Source organism: Styela clava, chromosome 14, assembly GCF_964204865.1.
Source record: "Styela clava chromosome 14, kaStyClav1.hap1.2, whole genome shotgun sequence".
Classification (NCBI taxonomy): domain Eukaryota; kingdom Metazoa; phylum Chordata; class Ascidiacea; order Stolidobranchia; family Styelidae; genus Styela; species Styela clava.
Genome location: NC_135263.1, coordinates 5,208,809 through 5,232,356, shown reverse-complemented (window position 1 = coordinate 5,232,356; position 23,548 = coordinate 5,208,809). Strand labels below are relative to the sequence as shown.

The 23,548-nt window shown below is 33.8% G+C and overlaps 2 protein-coding genes across 2 annotated transcripts; both read left to right on the top strand.

The window, feature by feature from the left end:
• Positions 1–645: 645 nt before the first annotated feature.
• On the top strand, positions 646–23,411 carry LOC144431954 (cerebellar degeneration-related protein 2-like). Its single transcript, XM_078119816.1, has 8 exons — positions 646–1,026; positions 1,728–1,858; positions 15,219–15,367; positions 16,047–16,198; positions 17,089–17,226; positions 18,541–18,695; positions 19,123–19,230; positions 19,577–23,411. Exons 1-8 carry the CDS (start codon positions 882–884, stop codon positions 20,123–20,125), a joined length of 1,527 nt encoding a protein of 508 aa, XP_077975942.1. The 5' UTR covers positions 646–881; the 3' UTR covers positions 20,126–23,411.
• On the top strand, positions 6,652–13,442 carry LOC144432103 (uncharacterized). Its single transcript, XM_078120176.1, has one exon. It carries the CDS (start codon positions 9,784–9,786, stop codon positions 10,903–10,905), a length of 1,122 nt encoding a protein of 373 aa, XP_077976302.1. The 5' UTR covers positions 6,652–9,783; the 3' UTR covers positions 10,906–13,442.
• Positions 23,412–23,548: the final 137 nt, after the last annotated feature.

Here is a 23,548-nt window from a genome sequence, read left to right as displayed (position 1 = left end):
GCTTCAATTGACTTGGTAGTTCAACTTGAAGTCAGTCGAAGCATGAATTGTATCTACATTGGAGACAGTTGGAACGTACGATAACTTCGTATCGGTACCGCGATATCATTGCAAATGCAGGTAGTTCATTGAATTCGATTCAGTCAAGGTCAAAATGAGCGATAGTATGTATCTCACGCACAGCTATGTATTAACGATTTCCCATAATATTTGGAATTGCTAAATTTCAAAAGTTGCCATTTGCTTTACATGTCCATATCCACTTCCTTTTTTGGTTCAGACAAAAAAGTTTAGTATTTTGCTTGCTCGAAAATTTGTGCATAAATATTTAATTTTCAATTTAATTTAATAAATGGCGAAATTTCCGTTTATCAGTGAGAAACTGAGAAAGTCCTAAAAATTGTCCCGATCGCAACGAAAATCAGTTAAAGCGCTTGTCTGCTGTACGCGATCGATAAATGAATATCAATGAGAGAAAAACCTTCTAAAATCAGGAAGCATGTCCAAAACTTTGCCCGGTGATAAATATTCATCATGGATGTATAAATTTAAATTTAATTAATTGTATATTTTTGTAAGAAAGGGAGTATTGTGTGCGAACATAAATTCGATTTAATACTTTTGATCACAGGACATATTCTATACCGGTATAATAAATCAACCCAGGTTTGTTTTGCTGGTACCCAAACTGTGCAGTGGGACACGTATAGAAAAGGTTGCGCTGAGATAATATACCTACTAATCGAAGCGGCTTGTTGCTATGATTGCGGGAATCGTCAAAGCGTTAATTTTCAATTTGTTCAAGGTATCGATATCAAACAAATAGTGTGAAAAGTAGGTGTTTATTGTTTTCAAATAAACCAAGACGGACTGAAGATTCAATGTATTCGTTGCCATTGCTAAGTCGAAGCACAGGGATGGAGGGAGAAAGGTCTTTTTCAAGTGCGAGTAACAACAGTGCAAGCAATGAAGAACATGAATATGTGTGGGACGGATTTACACATGGAGATCAATTAGTCACACCAAGTGAGTAATCTTCTTCATTTTTTGGTTCTGAATTTATTGTTTTTTTAGCGGTTTTGTTGTTAACCTTACTGCCTTACATGCTGCCAATGACTGAATAATGCTTACTACCTGTAATATCAGACTATAGTACGGTACTATGATTGGGTCAATATTCAGACATTAGCATGATTTGACCTGTTACAGCTTCCCAATACATGTTATACTCAGTCTTTGCAACTTTTAGTTGATTGTTGTCATGGTTGTTCGATAACCCAAGTTTCCTCATCTAGTCCTATGTCTGTATGTTGTTGGAAGTTAGCGTATACACTTTTTTATGATTTCAAAACTTCATAAGATGCTTTGCTCATTCTCCTGAAATCTACATTTCATATAATGTGTGTTTTATTATGTATGGGAAATTTCAAAATGAACTAACAAATCTGAGGAAAAATACCAGCACTCATACTTTAGAATGAGATTGTTCTGATTACTTATACCCATGACTGGATTGGGCTGTTAGTACTGTCTCACAAAAGTAACTAATTTCACTGATTTATTAAAAACTTTGATTATACAGGTATATGGTTTGAAAAACATTTTGGTATATTTATAGTAGCTTAATAGATTCAATTTGAGGTTAATTAAGTGTGGCCTGAATTTTTTCAATGTAGCTGGCAGTGGATAATTTCCAGAAGCACAATTTCAATTTCGCTTTTTATCAGGTGATGATTATTACGAAGATCTTGAGCTCGCAGCCAGACTTGGTAAAACTTTACTTCAGAAAAACAAGGAGCTCGATACTTTGAATTATCAACTGAGATGTTGCAATGAAGAACAAAGCTTGGAAATTGATGTGAGCATTTTATATTTGACAATGTCAAATTATCATTCAAAGTGAAATATTTGGTTATCTAGTGTAGTTGGTGTTATTGATGGAAGGTTGAAGTCAATCATAGGTTTCTGGCAAGGTCATGTCCTAGACAGATCTTCATGTGTTTCGTAATATTTATTGTAAAAACACATAAAGTGGTGATTTATACCTGTTTTCCATCCTTCACACCGTTGTGTTGTACTTCTTTGTCCTGTGTATTGTACTTGTGCTTATTTGTATATTTCATGTCAGTTGTCCTGCTACAACTTCAGCCACCCCAAACTGCAGTTTCACTTGTTAGGTGTAGCCTACATGTCGCACATCTGTGTCTTAGGCCAGTAAGGTCTTGAACATGTATACTGTCTCTTTAATATAGTTTATTCAATATGCAGTTACTGTTACATTTTTGAGGCAAATAAACATATATACATACATACATGTAAATTTACTGCTGCCCAATATCACAAGTTGTTGAAGAACTGGACCTTGTCTATTTTGCGGTTTGTACTCCATAATGATTACTTTATACCCGGACATTCATATGTAGGCTACTTACTGGTAATGATATGAACTTATGGATGAATATGTAGCGAATGTGTTGCTTTTGAAATAACAAACACAGGGAGAAGTTGCTGAATCATTAGTTTTGTGAGAGTTCACATGATATGTATCGAACACAATGCTATACAATACATTAAAACAAACTTTACAAAAATCAAAATTGAGTGAATAACATTTTAAATATAAATCAAGAACTGAAGCTTTTGCTTTCATTTCTGCCCTTTTTCCAACACTGCTGTTTCCACGGAAAAAGTCTTTTTCTCCAACTTTTAAACGATACAATAACTGCCATAAGTTCAATACACAGGTTGACATCATGCACATATGTCACTATAATGATCATCTCTCGGGAAACGAAACTTTTAACAAGGGTCGTTGCACAATTTGCCATGATACAAATAGAAGAAGTAACAGCTGCTCTCACAATGACTTTATTTATAGATGAATTTGTGTTGGTTGCTGATGTTCTCATATTTTGTTTGTGTTTGATCAGAGGGTATACAAACAGACACAGAAGAATAACTTGCATTATAAATGCAGATCCGAACATTAATCCCCATAATGATGATGCAAATGCTTCCTCTTCAATAAGGCATCCATCTGGTGTTCCATGGTACTTTTGAGTCGTATAAAAAAGAATTTGTGTTCCTACAAACCCTAGAATGAGTACCACTGCAGTTGCACCGCTGAGAAACTTAACAAAAGGCGATGTCAGTTCTTTCAAACTTGGAGATTTATAGAAAATTCTCTGACGAAGCCACAATACCAACCATAGTAGAGTTAGTCCCAGTCCATATGTGAAACCTTTGAATACAACTGTGATGCCACAATTGTAATCAGAATTTAAATCCAAAAATTCTTCAATTGGAATTCCAACTCTCAGAAATACTAGGAAAGAAGCAATAGCACATAGGATATTAGTTGCATTTGTATGTTTATCAGAAGATGTTGCCCTCAGTTTTGAGGCACAGTATAATATTTGTGTTATCATAACATATACGAACACTACAGAGTTTATTCCTGACAAAACCCTCATACTTATCCACGCTGTATGTAAGTCGAAATTTTCAACTTGACTTGTAGCTGTTGATGACACATTGTTACTAATGCTTGTGGTGTCATTGCCCATGTTGTCATCCAATAATTGTTTAATCCTATAATAGCATTGATAAATGAAAAGTATTAAGCTGGAATAATGTATACTATTTTGGTTTTTGTATTACTCTTGGTACAATACCAGTAATCTTGATAGAATGAATAAACTATCAGTAAATAAAAATACTTTACGTTACTATTCTTGGAGTTCGATGTTTAAACATTGTAGTCTTTAATGAGTTATTATGTTTTGAAATGTGATAAATATAATCACTAATTCCACTGAGTACCTACAGCTATACAAATTTTCCGTCGGGGTGAGTTTTCATGAGATTTGTCTATTATGCGTCCCAAACCGATCTAAATCATTGCTTGAAAAACCTATATCTTTAAATACTTTCTGTCTAACCTAGAGAATTTCTTTATTGCTAAGAGTATCATGGAATCAAACCCTAGAAAAATTTCAGATATTATTTCAGAAATATATCCTGTCATCTTTCATATTTGGGTTCAATTTCTTTGATATTTTACGCAGGCATGCAACAAATTGCAAATACTGCCTTATACAGCACAATACCTTACTCTTGTTGTGTGTGTGTACCAGGTTAGGATCAGGGCATAATTTTATACTGATTTTCCTTATTTTAGTTCTATTACGATTTCGTGGACTGACTGTGATAGCCAAGGTTTCCGTCCTTTACACAACTTAATCTAGAGTAGGCGAACAAAATTAGTTCCTATATGTTAGTACACACACTTCTGGTGCGCTCAATACTCTACTCTTACGTCTGTTCTTTACTCTATATTTGAGTTTACTAAGATTGAACAACGAACCATAGATTAGACGCAACCAATGTAAAATATCTTGACGTAAGTGCTCGATCGTCAAAGCCTATTGTTTTCTTGTAAAATATGACGTGACTCAAAATTTCTTTCTCCATCAAAGTTTTTGCAATATTTTAATTCTTGTAAATATTTATGTAGGATTTAGTTGCTGTCAAATTGTAAAGTTTCAAAGAAATATGTACTTTTTGCTTTTGAAAGTTTTTAGTTGATGGAATCATTTATTCATTATTGTCATCGTATATTGTCAATTGTCATTATTGAAATAAAATGAGTGAACAAGAAGATTCTGGATTTTTCAGTCCTAATAGTGTTCTTTGTAAAGGTGTCTATCCAGCAAAAGTCATGTTTTAAGCCAGCTTAGGGAAAAACGGACTTGCATGGAATTGAAACTTCACTGTCTGATGACGATTAACATGATCAGAGCATTTCATTCAAAATTCTTTGAACTTTTTCGAGACACGAATCTTTGAAATTAAATATGGGGAATTGTACACCCAGATGTATTAGTAAATGGGTTTCATATTAGACTCTTGGGTATATTCAATAAACAGCTGATTGTGAAATGTGATATCTAATTGAATTAAGGTTCCTTATTATGTCTGCGCCTGAGATGGCCAGTACTTTAAGTAGGCTAACACTCTTATATATCTCAGATTGAGTCGAATATGGACTATAATAGAAAATGGCTCGATTATCATCAAATCCTTATTCAAAGAATTTAAGTTACTTAGAATTTTCAAAATAATCCAATTCGGGAAAGTTATTTTTACGAATTCAGATGATTCAAAATATTGATTAAAATCTGACTTTTCAACTAAAATTATGTCGTATGCAATAGGAATGGCACAATATATAATTTTGTTGCAAACTAATTCAGATTTATTTGTCAAATTATAATTAATCATTGGCAAATTGACTATACTACTAGTGTACTAGACTACTATTTAAGTCTGGTATCAGTGATTTTATTGCTTCCCTCTCCCAAAGTGTTACCTTCCACCATTAGAAATTGGAACCGAAATCAAGTTGAAGTATGATTCACTGTTAGAAACTGTCAATTACTGTGTCAAATAAATTCTTGTTAATTTATTGCATTGGGCTATTAATATTCTATTTTTTCTAATGACTGTTATATTCAGGAAAGTGTAATGACCTGAGTCACAACGGAGTGCTTCAGTTTCTAATAAAAATTTTCCAACATCTTGTCACTTCCTGGTTGAAAATGTCATTTAATCAGCCTGATGCATGTGACTAATTATATTGGTTGTTTTATCCAAACACAGTGATGCTTATAAAAGGAGAAGCGTTTTCTATTTTTTCATCAGATTTACTATATTTGGTTTTGGATATCAAGGAGATAATATTAGTTGGCGAAGTTCAGTCGCATTTATAGTTTCTTGATAGAAATTCAGGATTGAATTTTAATTAAATAGTTGGCATCATGTAGAGAGAAACTAAATTTAGTTTAAAATTCCATACATTTATGAATACATCTCAAAGCTCTTGAGTGTGAAAGCAAATAATTGTCTAGAGTTTGAGAGGCTTGACGAGACATTGTTGAATTGAGATTACTATAAACAGAGTACTGTGATCTGATGTTCTAAACAGTTTCCTAGATGCCATCTTCTTCAAAAGAAACATCCAGGAATTATATTTCGGAATATTAGAGTTGTTTTTATTGACCTTGAGTAGAAATATAGCCAATTTTAAATATCCGGGATATTAACCTCAACGTCATATCTTTCAATATCAAAATTGCTGACTGTTTTAACATATTCATAACTATTTCAGCAGTATCATTACTAGAGCATTTTCTCTCCATTATTACCATGTTAATTATTAAGAGTCTGTATTTTCCAATAGTCCTATTATATGTTAAGCTTTAAAGAGTGAATAATTCAATTCGGTATACCGGTAGCAGATTTTAAATATCCGGGATATTAACCTCAGAGTCATAACTTTCAATATTTAAAAATGCTTGCTTCTGATTCTGATTGTTGAAATATTCATCCCTGTCTCAGCATTATTACTGAGGAAGTATTATTTTTTCATTACTACCATGTTCAGAGTCTATATTTTCTGAAAGTAATGTTATATGTTGAGCTTTACAGAGTGGATACTTGGGTACCCCCGAAGTATGTGAACCAAGATGTCGGACACCGGAACGTGGTATGTGTGCCAGTTTTCCAATTTTCCTTATTTTAGTTCTATCACAAGTTCGAGGACTAGCCAAGTGACTCCCATGGTATTTGTATGTTAGATTGTGGCCTAACTAACCCTAACCTGGTACACATACTACATTCCGGAGTCCACCATCTTGGCTCACATACTTCTCGAGTACCGATAATTCAACTAAATTTTAATCTAAGAAACACTCTTCCTATCTATCCATTCTGTTTTTGGATTTTTTTAAACCTATTTTTTAAGATGTCTGTACAAAATGTGTATGAAACCATGATTCATAATTTTGTTCATCAAAGGACTTCTAGTTTCTTTATTGTATCTCTGTGGGAGGTAATACTAGGTAGTGAGAGTTTCTCTGGTGGGAAACTGCATTGAAAGACTTGTGTTTCTTATTGTCGATACCCAATTCAATTTTATTTTGATTAGCATTGACTCAAATCATGACTATGCTGCATATCTGAGAATCTAGAATCTTAATAATGATAAATATATTTACGGCAAATTCAAGAGACTCCATGCTTACATTTTAGTTATTTTATAAGTTCATATAAAAGCAATTAAAGAGTATAGGTAGAGTAGGGTTTTAAAAAAATATCCTCTAGTTCAGGGGTGCACAACTTAAATGAGGACACGTGCCAAGTTTTTCAAAATAATCTTGTCGCGGGCCATACACAATCGTTGGTATTGTAAATTAACTCCCATAAAACACACTTCAAACGAATTTCAATAATAATACATAATAACGAATATCTATTTATTGAAACAATTTACCGTAATGTCCTGAAAAACTGCTGATTTTGATAGAAACATGATATTTTAATGCATATCATAAATACAATTTTTATTTTTACAAAACCATTCGCATGCCAGGTTTGAGCGTATGGCGTGCCAAATTTGGCGTTATGCACCCCTGTTCTCATTCATCTTACAGCAATAAGATAGAATTTTTTTTTGCTGCCGGTTTCTCTTGCCTATCAGTTTACAATACAAAAACATTCTCCTTCAAAACAATTCAGTATTGGAACTTTTCATCTATGCTTACGGACAAATTTTTTTGAAACGATTAGGTGATTTTTGTATATGGTTATAAATAAATTTTTCAGCATTGCAAAGTTGTTCTCTGCAGATTTTAAAATTAAAAATAAAATCTATATTTACATTTAATATCATACAGGAATAGATGCCACGGCCCACGGCATTGTAAAAAAACATAAAAAAAAAACACATTTGCATTTTTTTTTTCAAGTCATGTCCAATTCATTGCTCATCATACTCGTCTTTCTTATAAATTATGTTCTCATGTTACTACGGCATTGTCAAAAAAACATGAAAAGAAAACAAATTCCCATTTTTCATTTCCAGTTCAATTCATTGCTCATCATACTCATCTTTCTTATAAATTATGTTCTCATGTTACTATTGGGTGAAATCGATACTCCGAAACTCTCTAATCAATCTTGATTGAACGTATTTTTAAAAATAGCATTCTTGAGAACAAGGTAAATCTTTTAATATTTCATTTTGTTGTCGATTTGGTGGAACGAGAATAAATGACCAGTTATTTTGAGACTGACTGGGAATATAAAATGGTGCAGGTCACATTATTGCGACTATAGTATGCTGTGCTCGTCAGGGAAGCATCCTGTCCAAAGTCTTTTTGCAGGGAAAATGTGACTTTTAAAAAAGTAACAAAGAAATAGGGAATGAAATGAATCAAATACATATGTGGCATGAGACAACCCGATACTCTATTTATGGATAATTTATAAATGTAGATTCGGCTGTGATATGACACATTTTGTGTCCCGATCTGCAAAATCTTAAATTATTTAAGACTTATTTTAAATGACAAAGGATGTCTGCTGTTACATTTTCTAACGTTTCATTGAGTTCGCAAATTCAAGGGAGAAATGCTTGCTCAGGGAATAGACTTGGCATATGGTTTCATATGCTTACTCTGCTGAAATTTGAAGAGCAGATTCAGTTTGTTAGGGCGACATAAGGTGCTTGTGTATGATTTTAAACAGGCAGGCATTTTAAGCTTTTGAAACTAGAAAATTCCATGTTAAATTTTAGTCATAAAAACGAAAAAATGTATATCTACCCTGATTTTATTTTAAGTTATTATGCATTTGTCAGCAAATGATAATGATTGATTGATACGGAATTTCGCTCATACTTGGTAGAGTTTTAACGATACCAAAGATCAGCCGTGAGATCTAAGCCTGTGATCATATTTCTTGATATCTCAGACTGGTTATAATATCAGTTATAAAAAATGTCCGTAAAAAGCATAAAAATGTCATTAAAAAGCAATGCATATGTTATATCAAGAAATTTTAATAATATGGAAATTTTAGCAAAATTCAATTTTTTAGGAATGTGTTACTGTTGCCATCTATCAGAAGCATCAGGTAAAACATTTAGAAATACAAATAAACTCTGTTTTAGCTATTTATTTTATTTAGAGTTATAGCAACTGGACTATGGTTAGCTCAAATAGATGGAATTTTCGTTGACTCAAAATACCACCAAGCTGCGAAAGGGTTAAAATTGTTTTGTATCTATAGCAGTTTTCAAAAAACAATAGAAATATTTTTTAAAATTGAGATTAGTTGGCTTTCTCTTCCTTCTGGAAAGTTTGGTATCTCAGACAATGAATTTAAGATTGAAAAGGCCTTTGACTCATCTAGATACACAAGTGAATCACAAATAAATTATGCACAGTGTGCGTTGGAATATTATTTCCTCATTGTCTCGGTAATTGAACAGAAACCAACTGATGTAATGCAGTGTCTTTCATTTCAGCGGAATTATTTTGTCATTTTTTCGGTCGAGCACGTACGCTAAATGATGCGGTCTTTCAGTAATGTCTATACTACTAATGTTGCGCTCTATAACGATATCCTCATTTCAATTGACTAATGGTTAGATGCAGTATTAGAAAAGCTAGTTCAGGAAGGAAGGAATAGTCTTTAAGTTGTATAGCAATCACTACGGTAGTTTTTTTTATTGCGCGCTTTGTAAAATTAGCCCATGTCAGTTCTTAGAAATTATTAAAAAGAAAATTAGTCAGCTCATGGGAAATAAATGTAAAATTTTAGCGACAGAATCATTAGGAATACGCATTAAAGGAGTTTCTCGTCCACGCAATGTTACCGTTGATTATTTTCTAATTTGTTTGTAACATATTTATTTTATTATTTAATGAAGGTTATTTTATGGTAAACCAGCGTTCATTGATTTATTCAATTGACTATTTTACGGAATTAACAAACAACGAAACTCAAGAAATGGATACATTAACCAAAACATATGGGAGTGGGAATGGTACTACAAACTATTATAAAAACACAAGCCGTATTATGTTTTACGATGAAACAGCTGGTACTATTGTTGATATAATATCAGTATCCATAGCTGTGATTTCATTTTACATTTTCATAGCGCAGGCTTTCTATTGTGCAATGAGAAAAAATGTGAAAAGGGATTCCACAGGAAAATATAGACTTGCATTCCACATTTTGTGCATATTTGCAGCTTTTAGCACATTTTTAAGAGTTGTGATTCCTGTTAATCTCGCGATAAAGAATGTCTCCGACCAAGTCTGTAACTCAATATATGATTTCAAAGTCGTCATGTATTTCTTTGCTTCTTTATCTCTTTGGACAATCCTCTGGGTACGACAAAGATATTTTTATTCGTCATCGGCTCTTATAAAGTTGAATTCAACTTTCATTAAAGTTGTTAGTAATGGAATCGAAGTGATCGTTATTTTGGGAGCATTAGCTGGAACGATTCAATACTTTCCGACGCGAAAATATTTTGGGACTCCTCATGGATGTCTGGAAGATTTAGGGGAAACTGAGTCGTATATTTGGGCCGTAGATTTCGGGTTTATGTTTCTTACACAACTTACTTTGTTAGCTCTGTTTATTTACCCGCTCTGGAAACATAAAAGACGTGCCGGAGATTGTGCATCAAAACGTACTAACAGCTCATTGAACAAAGCAATGACACGAGCAGTCGTTATATTAGGAATATGCATGGTTATTAACTTAGCATGTATTCCGATAATATATGTTTTTTCTGCTGAAGTTGCATTTGTTTTCGACCTTCCTTATGATGTCAGTCTCGTTATGCAACTGCTGGCAGAAGTCGCTCTTTTCAAAAATTGGAGAATTCGTTTTTTTCCTTGGCTGTTACCGTTTCAAGCAAGCCGATTGGCTAGGAGAAGAAGTACTGTCATCACACATGAGTTGGATAGTTCATTGAAAGACACTTATAGTCGTCGAGAGTCTCACGGCAAGCCTCACGTTTCCAGCGTAGATGTTGTCGAATAATAGCTGATATTTGTTGAAAACTGCAAGCCATGAAAATGGAAGCGAACTTTATCTCTGTGCACGTATCTCTGAGGGATATTTCAAATCTTAGACAGATGTGGGCTTGCTAGCAACTGCATTTGTTTAAAAATAATCAAGGCAGTGACGTGTCCATGACATGGGGACTAAAACATTTTGAGTTGGTGGAATAATTCATGAATCCTCTGACCGCACTATGTCAAGATTGCATTACGGTTTTGTGGTTTTGTTTAAATCTATTTTTGAAATCACAATTTCTGCATTCATTTCCGTTGTACATGGCATGGGCGCACTGGAATAGAGACGACTTTAATCTGTGTACTGTTTCATGAATTGTCTCGCTATACACTGTGGCAGAAATGCATTACAAACTTCTAGAATCCCAATTGTACATTCAGTTCCTATTATTAATTCTGTAAACAGCTTTTCTATATTTAAGTTATTTATTTGTTATTTGTGTGTTAATCAATATTCAGTTGAGAGATGGAAAATTTTTATCTTGCTTTTACACTTCTTTTTGTCCATCACTGCTCTTAAGAATATTGGTTTAATAAATATATATTTATTTATGTTTTTGATCATACCCATAGATAAATACATCTTCTCAGTCTGTGGAGAAGTGAACTGTATTATTATAATCATGGATGGAGATCTTGGTATCAAGTCCATACTTTCGAAAACAAATAACTGGCTAACTAATCCCATACCTGAATTGGGCTGGTAGCCGGACGAGAGGTCGTGGTTCGCCATATGATTTGGCAATCTTATCGATTTCCTCTCACCCAGGATAAATATGTAAATTCTATCATATAATTTCGAACGAACTTCACTCAAATTTAATATGCCTATAATGAAATTTGGTAAATCAACATGTATAAAAAAGTTTACATTATCATGGTATAATGCAGTTTTGGTGATAAATCACTTGAGCCCACACACTAACATAGTAGTGATACAATATATTAACCAATTTGCGTTTTGTCGTAATTATGCTCTATATTCACAATATATCTACATTTTTCAAATTTTCCTAATTATTTTGATAAATTGTGTACAGCAAGTTATGTGGTTATGTTTTAATATACCTGTTCTAGTTCATTTCATGAATCAATTGAGAGTCACTGTACAAATTTGAAAATATTGCAACAAATTAGAATTGCTTTTTTTGATATGTAATAAAGGGTACTCCCGTAGTGTATGTGTACCAGGTTAGGTTTAGGCCATAATTTTATTCCGATTTCCTTATTTTAGTTCTATCATAAGTTCGGGGAATGTCTGTGTTAGCCAAGTGAATAGGTTTCAGTCCGTTAACACAACTTGATGTAATTAGTTACCCCCATATTGGTACACATAGCCTACTTGTGAAACGCCTAATAAGGGTTATAATACTCACTCAATCATTTTGGTCTTCAGAATTAATATATGAAGTTTGTTCTGTTGCTAGAACTATTTAAATTGCTTGAATTTGTTTCATTTAGTGGTATTTCAGAACTGCCATTTCTGCTTTTGATTTTTATTTGGGTTTATTAATTTATTATTGGTGTAACAAATTTTTATAAAGTGAAATATAAAGTTATATATAAAAGTTCTGAATTATTAGACGGTTACAAATTTTAATGTGTTTATTCATACACCATTTCTGTTAAATTTTATACAAAATAAAACATTTCAAAGATATTAATTGCTGAAATCTGGAATCAGTTTTTTAAGATTAGTACTATTGATGTGGAAGGGGAATACAGTGATCAGAAACGCGGTTTCTCGAGATGACTTTACTTTTTGTGTGGGATCTCTATCATTCCAGCGACCCCATTTTGTAATTTTCTATTGGCGATTGAAGACATTTTGTTACTTATGGATGCAAAAAGAGTTGTATCATACAAAAGGTTTGATCAGTTGACTGTGTCTGTTAGTAATGACAAATTATGAATGCAAAATTCAACCAAGATTATAGAGTTGTATCATACAAAGGGTTTGATCAATCGACTGCGTTGGGCAGTAATGTCAAATTCTCAGGTCTTTTCTTGTCACTAATTTTCACCTCAAAAAGGTGTCAAATGCCTGTGGAGAGGTCATTAAGTGCTTTGCTATTCATTTTTCATATGTAAATGCTTGGAATTTCCCAATCCTACAAATTCTGCAAGTTAAATTTGTTGAATTTTCTTTTGTTTATGTCAATTTAATTGGGAATTTTTCTCTGAAAAGGACATACAGTTACACAGTGAACCTTTTTGACAGTTTATGCCTAACTTGGAAACATTTCCTGCAGAATGCTGACATGGTATGATCAGTCAATTTTTTATGTGCGTCATTTAGTATTGTTATGCTGAGGTTTGATATTTTTATAAAAACATTGCACTGACCTGACCACTCACTACTAATTGTCATACATACTGGGTTAAAAGGTGAAAAATATGGAAGATGCCAAAACAAATATCTTTACTTTTTCGTTAGTTCAGCAGAATTTTTGTGGATGGTTAGATTGATTGGCCCTTTCAAAATGCGACAAAATGAAGATATCATATTGCCACAATAATATTAGATGCAGATATCCTCTTGAATATGGCAATTTTTGACAATTTGAAAAAGAGAATACCAAAGTTATTTTCCAGTTTTTGCTGCTTCGAGCAAACAATCATTTAACAGTTAACTAATGTTCCCATGGTTAGAAGTTTTATATGCCATTCAAGAATCTCACGATTATATATTATACCACGAAGGTTGGGGTTATACATGAACGCTAGTTTTCTATTTCTTGATTATTTTCATAATTGACGCATATACTGTTGAAATTCAATCATTTTTCTATTATGCCCTGCCAATAGCCTACTCAATAAATTGATAAGGTAAGGCCCATAGGGGGGAAAGCTGAAGCTAAAAACAACTCGAGTGAGCCGAGGCCGCCAGGGCATTCTACGGGGCAAGACCTGAATATTTATCCCTAAATGTTTATATTATTTATACTCTTAGTAGATTTTTTACAGGAACCATTTCAAGTTGGTTAATATTAAAATCATTCTGATGTCAAACTATATAATAATCACACCCAATTATAGCTTTCTTTTTGTCATTTACCATCAGTCATAATTTTTCACCGGATATTGGAATCATTTCCTGTTGACTATATGCATAACTGTTTCCACAATTTGACTTTCCATCCCAAACATTGACTTGCAACCTTCAACTTTATGTCATAGTGAAGATGTTGATAACTTCATTGCCTTCTGTTAACTAGTGCAATGTATTTTTAGTCTTTGTAATCTGAAATTTGGATCATAATCCACGCAAACTCCAATCAGATATGATACATTCTAGCATTATTGGACACGATGTGGACATAACGATCGTTTCAAAATTTTGTTGTTATTGTTATTTGTCTCCGTCTCCATTTTTAAAAAATCGCTTTTGTCTTCGAATACTGAACCAATTGCTTTGAAATTTTCAGTGGTTGAAGATAAAATTTTTCTCCAGAAGGCTATTACTTTTTTTTTCGCTATGACGTCATCAAAATTATTGCCATTGGGTGGCGCTACGTGTCCATATATTTGAGCATAGCTCTCTTGTTAGATAAAGAACTTAATAATACCTTTGACATAAGGCTTGCATAAGTATTTAGTCACAATTAGGGCTGTCCAAAATCGAATATTTTTTTTTATTCGGATTAAACCGAATATTTTCCTCGAATCGAACAGAATTGTCAAATATTATTGTGTGATCATAAAACTGTCTCAATTGCGCAATGAAAACTCACCCCATTCAATCATGCTTAAATTTACACTTTTTTCGATCTGAGTGACTCAAAAGTCAGACAACTCACAATATGAAAGCATTTTGTTTCTTTCAATCTGGTAGGCAAATTAGGTGTGTGGGAAATTGTGTCAGGTCATTTGTGTGTGACTGTGGTCTAAGTTGACCTGTATTCTTTTTGATTGATGATTACCAATACTCATTCTTTGAACTAATGTCCTATGCTTTGTGTAATAACAAGGAAATAGTGGAAACTCGTTTCAGTACAAGATTTACTTGGCTCATATTAAATATAATTCAACTATCGTCTACAAGTCTAACTACATTTTCTTGCTATGTGCGTTTGCACAAATGTAGGAAAAGTCATTAGCTCCATAGGAGAGGTTTTGTTTTGAAAGAAATTGTCACAAAACTGGTTTCAGACAGATTTACTGTCAATTGATTTTGATAACCTAGTGCTCTACAATAATGAATGTTGAAGGTTACAGTAGGTCCGTAAATTACCTTAGTATCCGTAAATTAGTATTTTTATTCCACTTTTCTTTCAGCACTTGAACAAACAGCTGACATGGCTGAGAGAAGTCAATGAATCAAAGACTCGAATGTTTGAACAACTGGACGTTAATTATCAAGAACTTGAATCTGCCAACAGGAAGTTAAAGAATGAGTCAAAAGAATGGAAGGAAAGAGTGACAAAGTGAGATTCAATTACTAGTCTTGCGATTACAAAGCATGTACGGTAGTATGTTAATCCCCATGCTGTTATTATTTTTCTTCATTGCCTTGTTACATTACACTTCTTAATACTCAGTCAGTCAAGGTTGGTTACCTTATTCATACTAAAAAATAAGAGATAAAATCAATGTCAACATGGAGTCAAGCAAAGGCAATTGACTCTTATCCTGCTGCGATTTCGGTCAGGATAACAGGTCGGTATCTTAAAGTTCTGCATAAAAAATTTCATTGTTATTTCATGTATACTTCTCAAGGTTTTTGGACCAGGAGCCAAATACTTTGCCCCCCTAGACTGTCGGACGAAGTGTGATGTAAAAAGTACATTTTATGAATAATATTCACAGTGTTCCAAAAGTTGAAGTGGAGAACATCAAATTTTCTCACAATACCAAATTCCTTTAGCTATTTTTCATCTAAAACATCAACATTTGGTTTTACTTTGGTTGTGGGAGCATTAGGCAGGCCAAATTGAATCATCCAACTGGCCGGATTTGGCCCACAGGTTATAGTTGTCCCATGTCAGTTCTATATACTCATATCTATATGAGAATACTGAAATGTCCATATTTAGTAAACTTGCAAAAACATTCTCAAAAAATTATTTTCAATCTGTTAGTGATTAATACAAACAATGTTTTAAGGTGTATGAGTGTCTGTGAGAGCCAAGAAGATCAAATTCAGACATTGAAATCCGAGATTGAATCAATTCGTAAATTACACGAAGGAAAGAAGGCTAAAGAGAAAATGAGACGACGAACAATACATGGTTGTTTGCCAACATTCCAACAAGAAGGTGAGAGTATTTTTGTTCATCTGCAATATGTGAAAGCAAGAATGCCCGAACCGAATATATTATTCGATTTCGTTTGAAATTGGGGTACTGAGGTACATAATTTTATTCTGATTTTCCTTATTTTAGTTCTATTACGAGTTCTGCGACTGTCTGTGTTAGCCAAGTGAATATACCCCCTATCCATAGGCTTCCTCCGTCCCTTTACACAACTCGATATTGGAACACCAAATTTTATTTTCAAAAACTTCAGAGTTATTTGGCTTTTTAGCTGTTTTTCTGATTATGTTGACAATGAACTGTTTTAGAACTCGTGTCGGTTGGTGTTCACTGATACACACGTCCACTCTGTAATTTGTAATAGTTCTTGGCACTTTGGTGGTCTTCTGTAACGTCGCTCAATGATAAATCTCTATTATTTTTGAGTGAGTTCACTTGAGCTTGCCTTGAGCAAACTTTTGCACTGAGAAAAATAGAAAATCAGGCTTGACGACTATTCTGCATTGACAAATACAAATTCTATCTGTATATTCACCTAAATTTGTGATTTATTTTGATATTACATGTTGAAAAATTTTATTTTGAATGTATTCTAACTAGCGAATTTTTCAATTTTGGCCATTCCTTGTACGATTCGTATGTCATTTTGTAGTGAACTCACATGTATGATAGCCTAGCAGCTAACACATTGACCAGCCTATGTTCCCGTCATGAATAGAATAAATATAGTGATCTGAAGGATACAAATCTTTTCCAAGTAATCTGCTATCTTTGTAAAGATCAGTGTCCGCTTTTCTAAATTTTGTTTCAGGTGAAGATATGAAGCATCCCATTAAATATTTGAATACAGGCATTGGAAAATATATCTCATTAAATATGCATTAATTTCATAGAAGTTGATGTTCAGAAGTTACTAGAGACTTCATCAGAATTCAGTCATTCATTGAATGAGAGAGAAAGGAAAGATTCGACCAATGATGCTGAAATGGCTGCTTTACATGAAGTTATTGGAAATTTGAAAGCACAACAAAGTAAGTCAATAATATCTTAGAATTTTTTTTTTACGGAATTCAAATGCTCTCGAGATCGCGATAAGTGTTGGGTAGTGGTCCTTAAACCCTGAGTAGTCAGTCAAGTCGAGTTATGGATTATCTGTCCATTGAGTCAGAGTTAAATTAATCACTAATATAAAGTCTTACTGGCGGTTGCTTGATTACGAGTCGATGCTCCAGAAGTGTTTGTACCAATATGGAGGTAACTAATTTTGTTCGCCTACTTTACATCAAGTTGTGCAAAGGGACGGAAGCCTATGGACAGAGTGTATATTCACTTGGCTATCACAAACAGTTCCCGGACTCGTAATAGAACTAATAAAATAAGATAAACCGGATTAAAACTATGGCCTAACCTGATACCTGGGATTAGTCTGAGTTTGAGTCATTCCAGGTAAACAACTTGATTCTTCGATAAATGGTGATGCTAGTCCAACTCTAGTTAAGTTGATCATAAAGTTAGGCCTCATTAATGACAGCTTCGAGTTTTTTAATATAGAGGACTCCGGTCACTTCAAGTCTCTGATGAATAATAACTTCAGCCTCCTAACACTGACCGTGATATTTTGCTTCCATATCGAATTTGGAAATTATCATTAAAGGAAATGGAATATATCTATAGCTCCCTATCTATAGTTTATGCTTTCAATTTTTGGACCGGAAGCGTCCTTATTTTGTTGAGTATTCCAGACTTTACTTAAATCGTAAGGAGGTAATATACCATGTTAGATAGCTGGATTGTTGATTGCTAGTATTTGGTATGTGATTTATGGACACGATGGCCCAGTGTGCAGTGGTTCTCAAACTTTTTTGATGCATGGCCCCTCTTGACCTGCCTGACCTGCTCTACATAAAATATCCACAGGTTTCCATCAGTCATTCACCACGTTTATTAAGAAACGCCGCCAAGAAACGGAAGTGAAAAAATAAATGAACTATGGGCAATAAGCAAACAATTTTCTTTGTATTAATGTAATCATTGATAATGGTATCTAGATAAGGCCTTTGCGTATGTCCCCAACAGAACCTGTCATTTGCCCCCTAAGGGCACAGAGGGCCAAATTTTATAAACAATGGTGTAGAGCAGGTGTTGGCATGGTTTTGGAACCAGGGGCCAAAAATTTTGACCACCTAGACTGGCAGGTCATTTAAGTTTGACGTAAAAAGTTACATTTTATGAACAATATTTCCTCACATTCATGAAATTGGTTGGATATCAGTGGTGCTTTTCCAGGGCCCGATACACAGCAAAGACATGAAATTATAATTACGCTTTGATTATTTTTATTTCAGTAATGGACAAAAGAATGGTAAAAGAACTTCGCAAGGAATTAGAATCAGTTGTTCAAGAGAATCAAGAGTGTTCTGAGAAACTACAAGAAGAAAGAGAAATGACGCAAAGATTGAATAGAATTATTGAAGAATATGATAAAGTTGTTTACAGACAGGTAGAAGGGAATTTCAATTGTATTAATTCCATTTTATATGATGTTTAGCTCATCTGTTTTGGCATTGCATATTACCCATCTCAGGGCTCTCCCGTAGTATGTGCAACAAGATGGCGGACATTGGAACGTAGTATGTGTACCAGACTAGGATTAGGCCATAATTTTATTCCAATTTCCCTTATTTTAGTTCTATTACGAGTTCGGGGACTATCCAAATGACACCCACAGTATTTGTACCTGAAATTATGGCCTAACGGTAATCTGATACACATACGACGTTCTGGTGCCCGACATCTTGTTGCACATACTACGGGAAGACCCATCTCAGTTCAAAGCCTAGGGCAGTGCTTCTCAACTTTTTTTTTTAACGTAACACTTTTGATAACATAAATACAATTACATTAAATTGCGTAATTTTTCTTTCTAGGCATTTGTTGCTGAGAGCACACCAAACATTACTGCAGAACTTACTAATAATGAGATTAATTTTTCTGATCACAGTGAAGATGAAGAAAGTATAGAACAACAGAATGGGGTAAGTTTGTTTGACTGTAAAATGTTTTATTACGCTCGTTTTAATACGCTTGCCACCTCACCTCTGATTACCCTGCGTGGGTATGCAGGTTTGAATCCTATGTGGGGATAGTTATGTAAGAGAGGATTGCTGGACCCCTCGCCGCCGTAGGGTGGTAACAGTAACCATTCTTCCACAACTAATAACTGGCCAACTAAACCCATACCTGGCAGGGACTGGTAACCGGACGAGAGGCTGTGATTCGCCATATGAGTAAGCCGTCTTATCGACTTTCCTCTTCCCTTGTGTAAATATAGAAATCCTATATTAGTTCCTCACTTTCATGTATATGATTCTTATTTTTCAGATCAACTTGGTACCTCGTCTGGGTCACAGAAACAAATGTTCTTTTAATTCACCAGGAATTCAAGTTTGCACTCCTATGTCGCAGTATCTACAAATCGCAAACAGCACACCCATGAAAAGCCCAATACTATCTCAAACTTCCAATATCAATATGAATGACTCTTGCACAAACCATGCCACAAAAAGCAACACCAGCGCCATGAATAACTTGTCAAAATGCCACCGTAGTAGAGTAAAATCAGAACCAAAGAATGTATCATTAGTACAAGAGCTGGATACCCAATACAAAACATTGTTGGGAAAATACGAAATGCTTCTACACAGTATTGAATCAGAAAGGGTCGCGACCCCTACATCTGAAGCAGGAAAATCCATCACCGATGATACTTCAAGCTTTTTCACAGAATCTTCTATTGCTTCCGAAGCCGGTACAAGCATAAATACTGCAGATATCAGCAATGTATCAAGGTGCAGCAGTGTGGAGGCGATTCCAGAATATAAGAGGTTATTCAGGGAAATATTCAATATGATCAATGAAGCAAAAGTTTGATCATTTGCTGACGGTTTTAGAATTTATTCAGTTTAGGCAAAGGTATTTCATCTAAAATTAGTTTAATGCTCCTCTAGGATTTATATAACTGTTGTGAATGACACATCTCGTGAACAAACCATCCTTTTTGAAAAATGCAAATTTCATTGGTTATATGGTGTTCGCGTCATTGATAATAATCACAAATTGAGACTGCTCAGTTGGGCATTGGGTGGACATTATTTTAAACATTATAAAACAAAACCAAATTCAAAAAACTTATTGTCAACATCGAACATAAATATTAAATAAAAATTATTGAGTGTGTTACTTGTAAGGTACTTAGCTATAAAAATTGTGTAAATGCAGTTTTTTTGTGTTAAATTTAGTCGTTTTTCCAAGTGTTATTTTTGTTTATAAAAGTATGATGTTTTGCAGTATATATCTGTAGCCTGTATCTTGTCCTTTTTCCTCATTTATATTTTGTGTTTATTCACTGCTTTCCTAGCTGAAATTTTCTTTCTACTCGCCATTCTTGCCAGCTGATATTGTTTCTGTAATCTTCTTTGTGTCAGTAAATAATCCATTCTCTTATTTTTCTTGTGTTCTTCCTATCATGGTATGTATGTTTTCTTCTATTTATAATGGTACTGAATTTTGGGTGCTCCAGTAGTATGTGCATCAAGATGGCGCGCAACCTGAACATAATATGTGTACCAGGGTTAGGATTCAGGTTGTGTGTCATCTTGGTGCATATACTTCCGGAGCGCTGATTTTTGGAGTGCAGTTACTAGGATTGAAAAAGATTTGTTCGTGCTTCTTGTATCTAAACTGCTGCCCTTCAACAGAAAAGTGATTTCTTACCGTTTCTGTTTTGTCACAGAATACGACGCTCCCCAAGTATTGCCGCACGACAGGGCAGGATTCAGGTTGTGCGCCATCTTGGTACACATACTTCCGGAGCGCCCAGAATAAAGCCTTAAAACTGTCAAAATGTAATATTGTGACCTAGTTAAGTATGAAAATAATATTGTAATCGATACGAGTACCTTTATGATAATACATAGTATTCTCTCATTTCTCACATTAGCAGAAAATATTTTGAATATTGTGAATTGCAATCAGTCTTATTCATAGTGAAACATGCAAGCAAGAGCCTGTTACTCAATACTAGTATTCATGGGGTGATATGAAATGGTAAAAGTTAGTTTTGCAATATCAATATGTATTTCACCAGTTTTGTTACATGTTTTATTATTTGAGGTACCTACGCTTTGGGGTATATATATATGATTGCATAACATGCTCTGATTTGAAATACTTTAGGCATAAAATTGAGTCACTTGGACATTTTTTATGGATGGTACCAACCATTTTCTTAGGTTTCTTTTTGTATTGCTGAATTATCCCGGTTCTCAGTCAAACGTTTGCTCAATATTCTTCATTTGTGATATAGGCTATAGCTTTTTTTGTACAACATCATGATCCATTCATGCAAATTTTTCTTCACAATATTCAGTCTTGTTGAGGTAACTGTCCTGCGTTTCCGATACACAGAATGATAGAATCAGGTGACTGATATTCCTATACTTTGGATGAATCACGCCTCTGCCAAAAAAGCTTCAAAATTTGCAATTGCTTCAGATAATTTACCTAGTGGATATTTATGTTTAATATTTTGTATTGATAACTTTATTTACGTGCATATTACCTTCAATAGTATAGAGAACTGTAAAAAAATATATTTTTGCCTTGCGGAATTGTGGTGCAATTAACAAATTAACTCTTTTAGTTACAACTGTTTTTGAGCAACCTTGCCTAATTTAGTTATTTGCTGTATGTAACTATGATGAAATGAGGATAAAAGTGCTAAACAACTTGATTGCTATTTATACCATTTATTCTCAAATCTTCATGATTTATGGCCTTTATCCAAATACTTTCGACACTTATGGTGCCCAGTTTTCCTAGAAATATAGATAGTTTTGCTTTTAACTCTCTTCCATCATTTATTTCATTTGTGACATTTAAGAACAAAAAAGCTTCTAAATGAAAGTAAAAATTAGTTAGTCATTTTCTTTAAATAAATGCACTCATCCCGAATGGCATGTAGTGAAAGTTATTGGTGTGAGGAGCGAGGGGCCAGTTTGAAAAGCCCTAACTTTGTAATGTGTGAATCCTGAATTTGTTAAGATGTGTTCACCATCTCTCCCGTTAGCCAAACCCAATATTCCCAATAAATAAGAAATTTTTTATTATATTTCAGTGCTTTTTCTCAGTTACTTTAAAATTCGAAGTTTTCTGTTTGCAATGTAGGTAGCTAATAATATCAAATAGGGAAATATGCATATTTCCATCTAGCTTTTTTCAATAATTTTCTATTTCTTCCATTTTCCGCCTCTTGCCTTTATAGATTACTATTTTCAGTTTGTGATAGTTGCAATGCTTTAGATGTTTCTGCATACTAACTGCCGAATATTAGTTTGCCTTGAATACCTGAAATGTTTTTGAATCACTATTTAGCACAAAACTGTGTTTCCAAAAGTGCCTCAAAATTGATAACCATCGAATTTTGTTGTTGTTATTAAAAATATTTGACATGCAAATATTTGACATGCAAAAAGTTTTTTTTTCCCCAAATAGACAAATTTCATTGCTTCTTCAACCAAATGTATTGAATTACACTTACAAGTTGTTTCCCTTTTCCTGATTAAATTACCTTGCCAATAATCCCCAATCACGATTAGAAACCAGGTCTTATTTATTCTACAAGATGTAACCAACTTCTTTGTCCCTTTGTTTGATTCATGATTCATGTTTAAATTACAAAAGACTTATTTGGAGTAAAAACATATTAGAAATATTAAGGTGCTTTCATTTAAAAACGATGTCAACATTTTGTCAAGTATTTGCATCTTGAAGTTCAGGCTTTAATTTTACCTGCTCATTATTTATTATCCAATTTATATTATTGTCTGCAGAATATTCCATATTGCAGTTTTCGTATTTAAAATGTTAACTTGCTCTAAAGTAGACAAAATTAATTGACCAATATGAAAAAAATTACAGCTCTGGTTTGTTGCAATTCCCAAACAAATTGAAACATACCGCGTCTTCAAATGGCTTTATATGAATAGCAATTTTCTGACCAACGCCTGTTGTTAATATATTAGTGCACTACTTAGTGTGTTACTTCAGATATTTATTTGTGTTTTTTTTTTTCATAGTGACCTAGAGCAGAGTCGTCCAACCCGTGGTCCGCGCTGTATTTTTCAGAATTGAATAAAAAAAAAATTGAGAAAAACTATTTTTCGAGTGATGTAGTAGTAGTAGTATGTGAAGATGTGATACAAACAATCTGTTTATTTTCCTGAAATGCGCTCTGTCAGCCCTTTCAAACGAGCCATGAGTGCCATTTTGAATCGAAACCAACTAGAAGATATC

What these genes read in the sequence shown, in the direction of transcription:
- LOC144431954 (XM_078119816.1), top strand. Translation starts at nt 882, where the DNA reads ATGTATTCGTTGCCATTGCTAAGTCGAAGCACAGGGATGGAGGGAGAA. An exon ending in AACAAAGCTTGGAAATTGAT is followed by an intron (nt 1,859 to 15,218) that starts GTGAGCATTTTA and finishes CTTTTCTTTCAG; the next exon opens with CACTTGAACAAACAGCTGAC. An exon ending in ATAAAGTTGTTTACAGACAG is followed by an intron (nt 18,696 to 19,122) that starts GTAGAAGGGAAT and finishes TTTTCTTTCTAG; the next exon opens with GCATTTGTTGCTGAGAGCAC.
- LOC144432103 (XM_078120176.1), top strand. Translation starts at nt 9,784, where the DNA reads ATGGTAAACCAGCGTTCATTGATTTATTCAATTGACTATTTTACGGAA.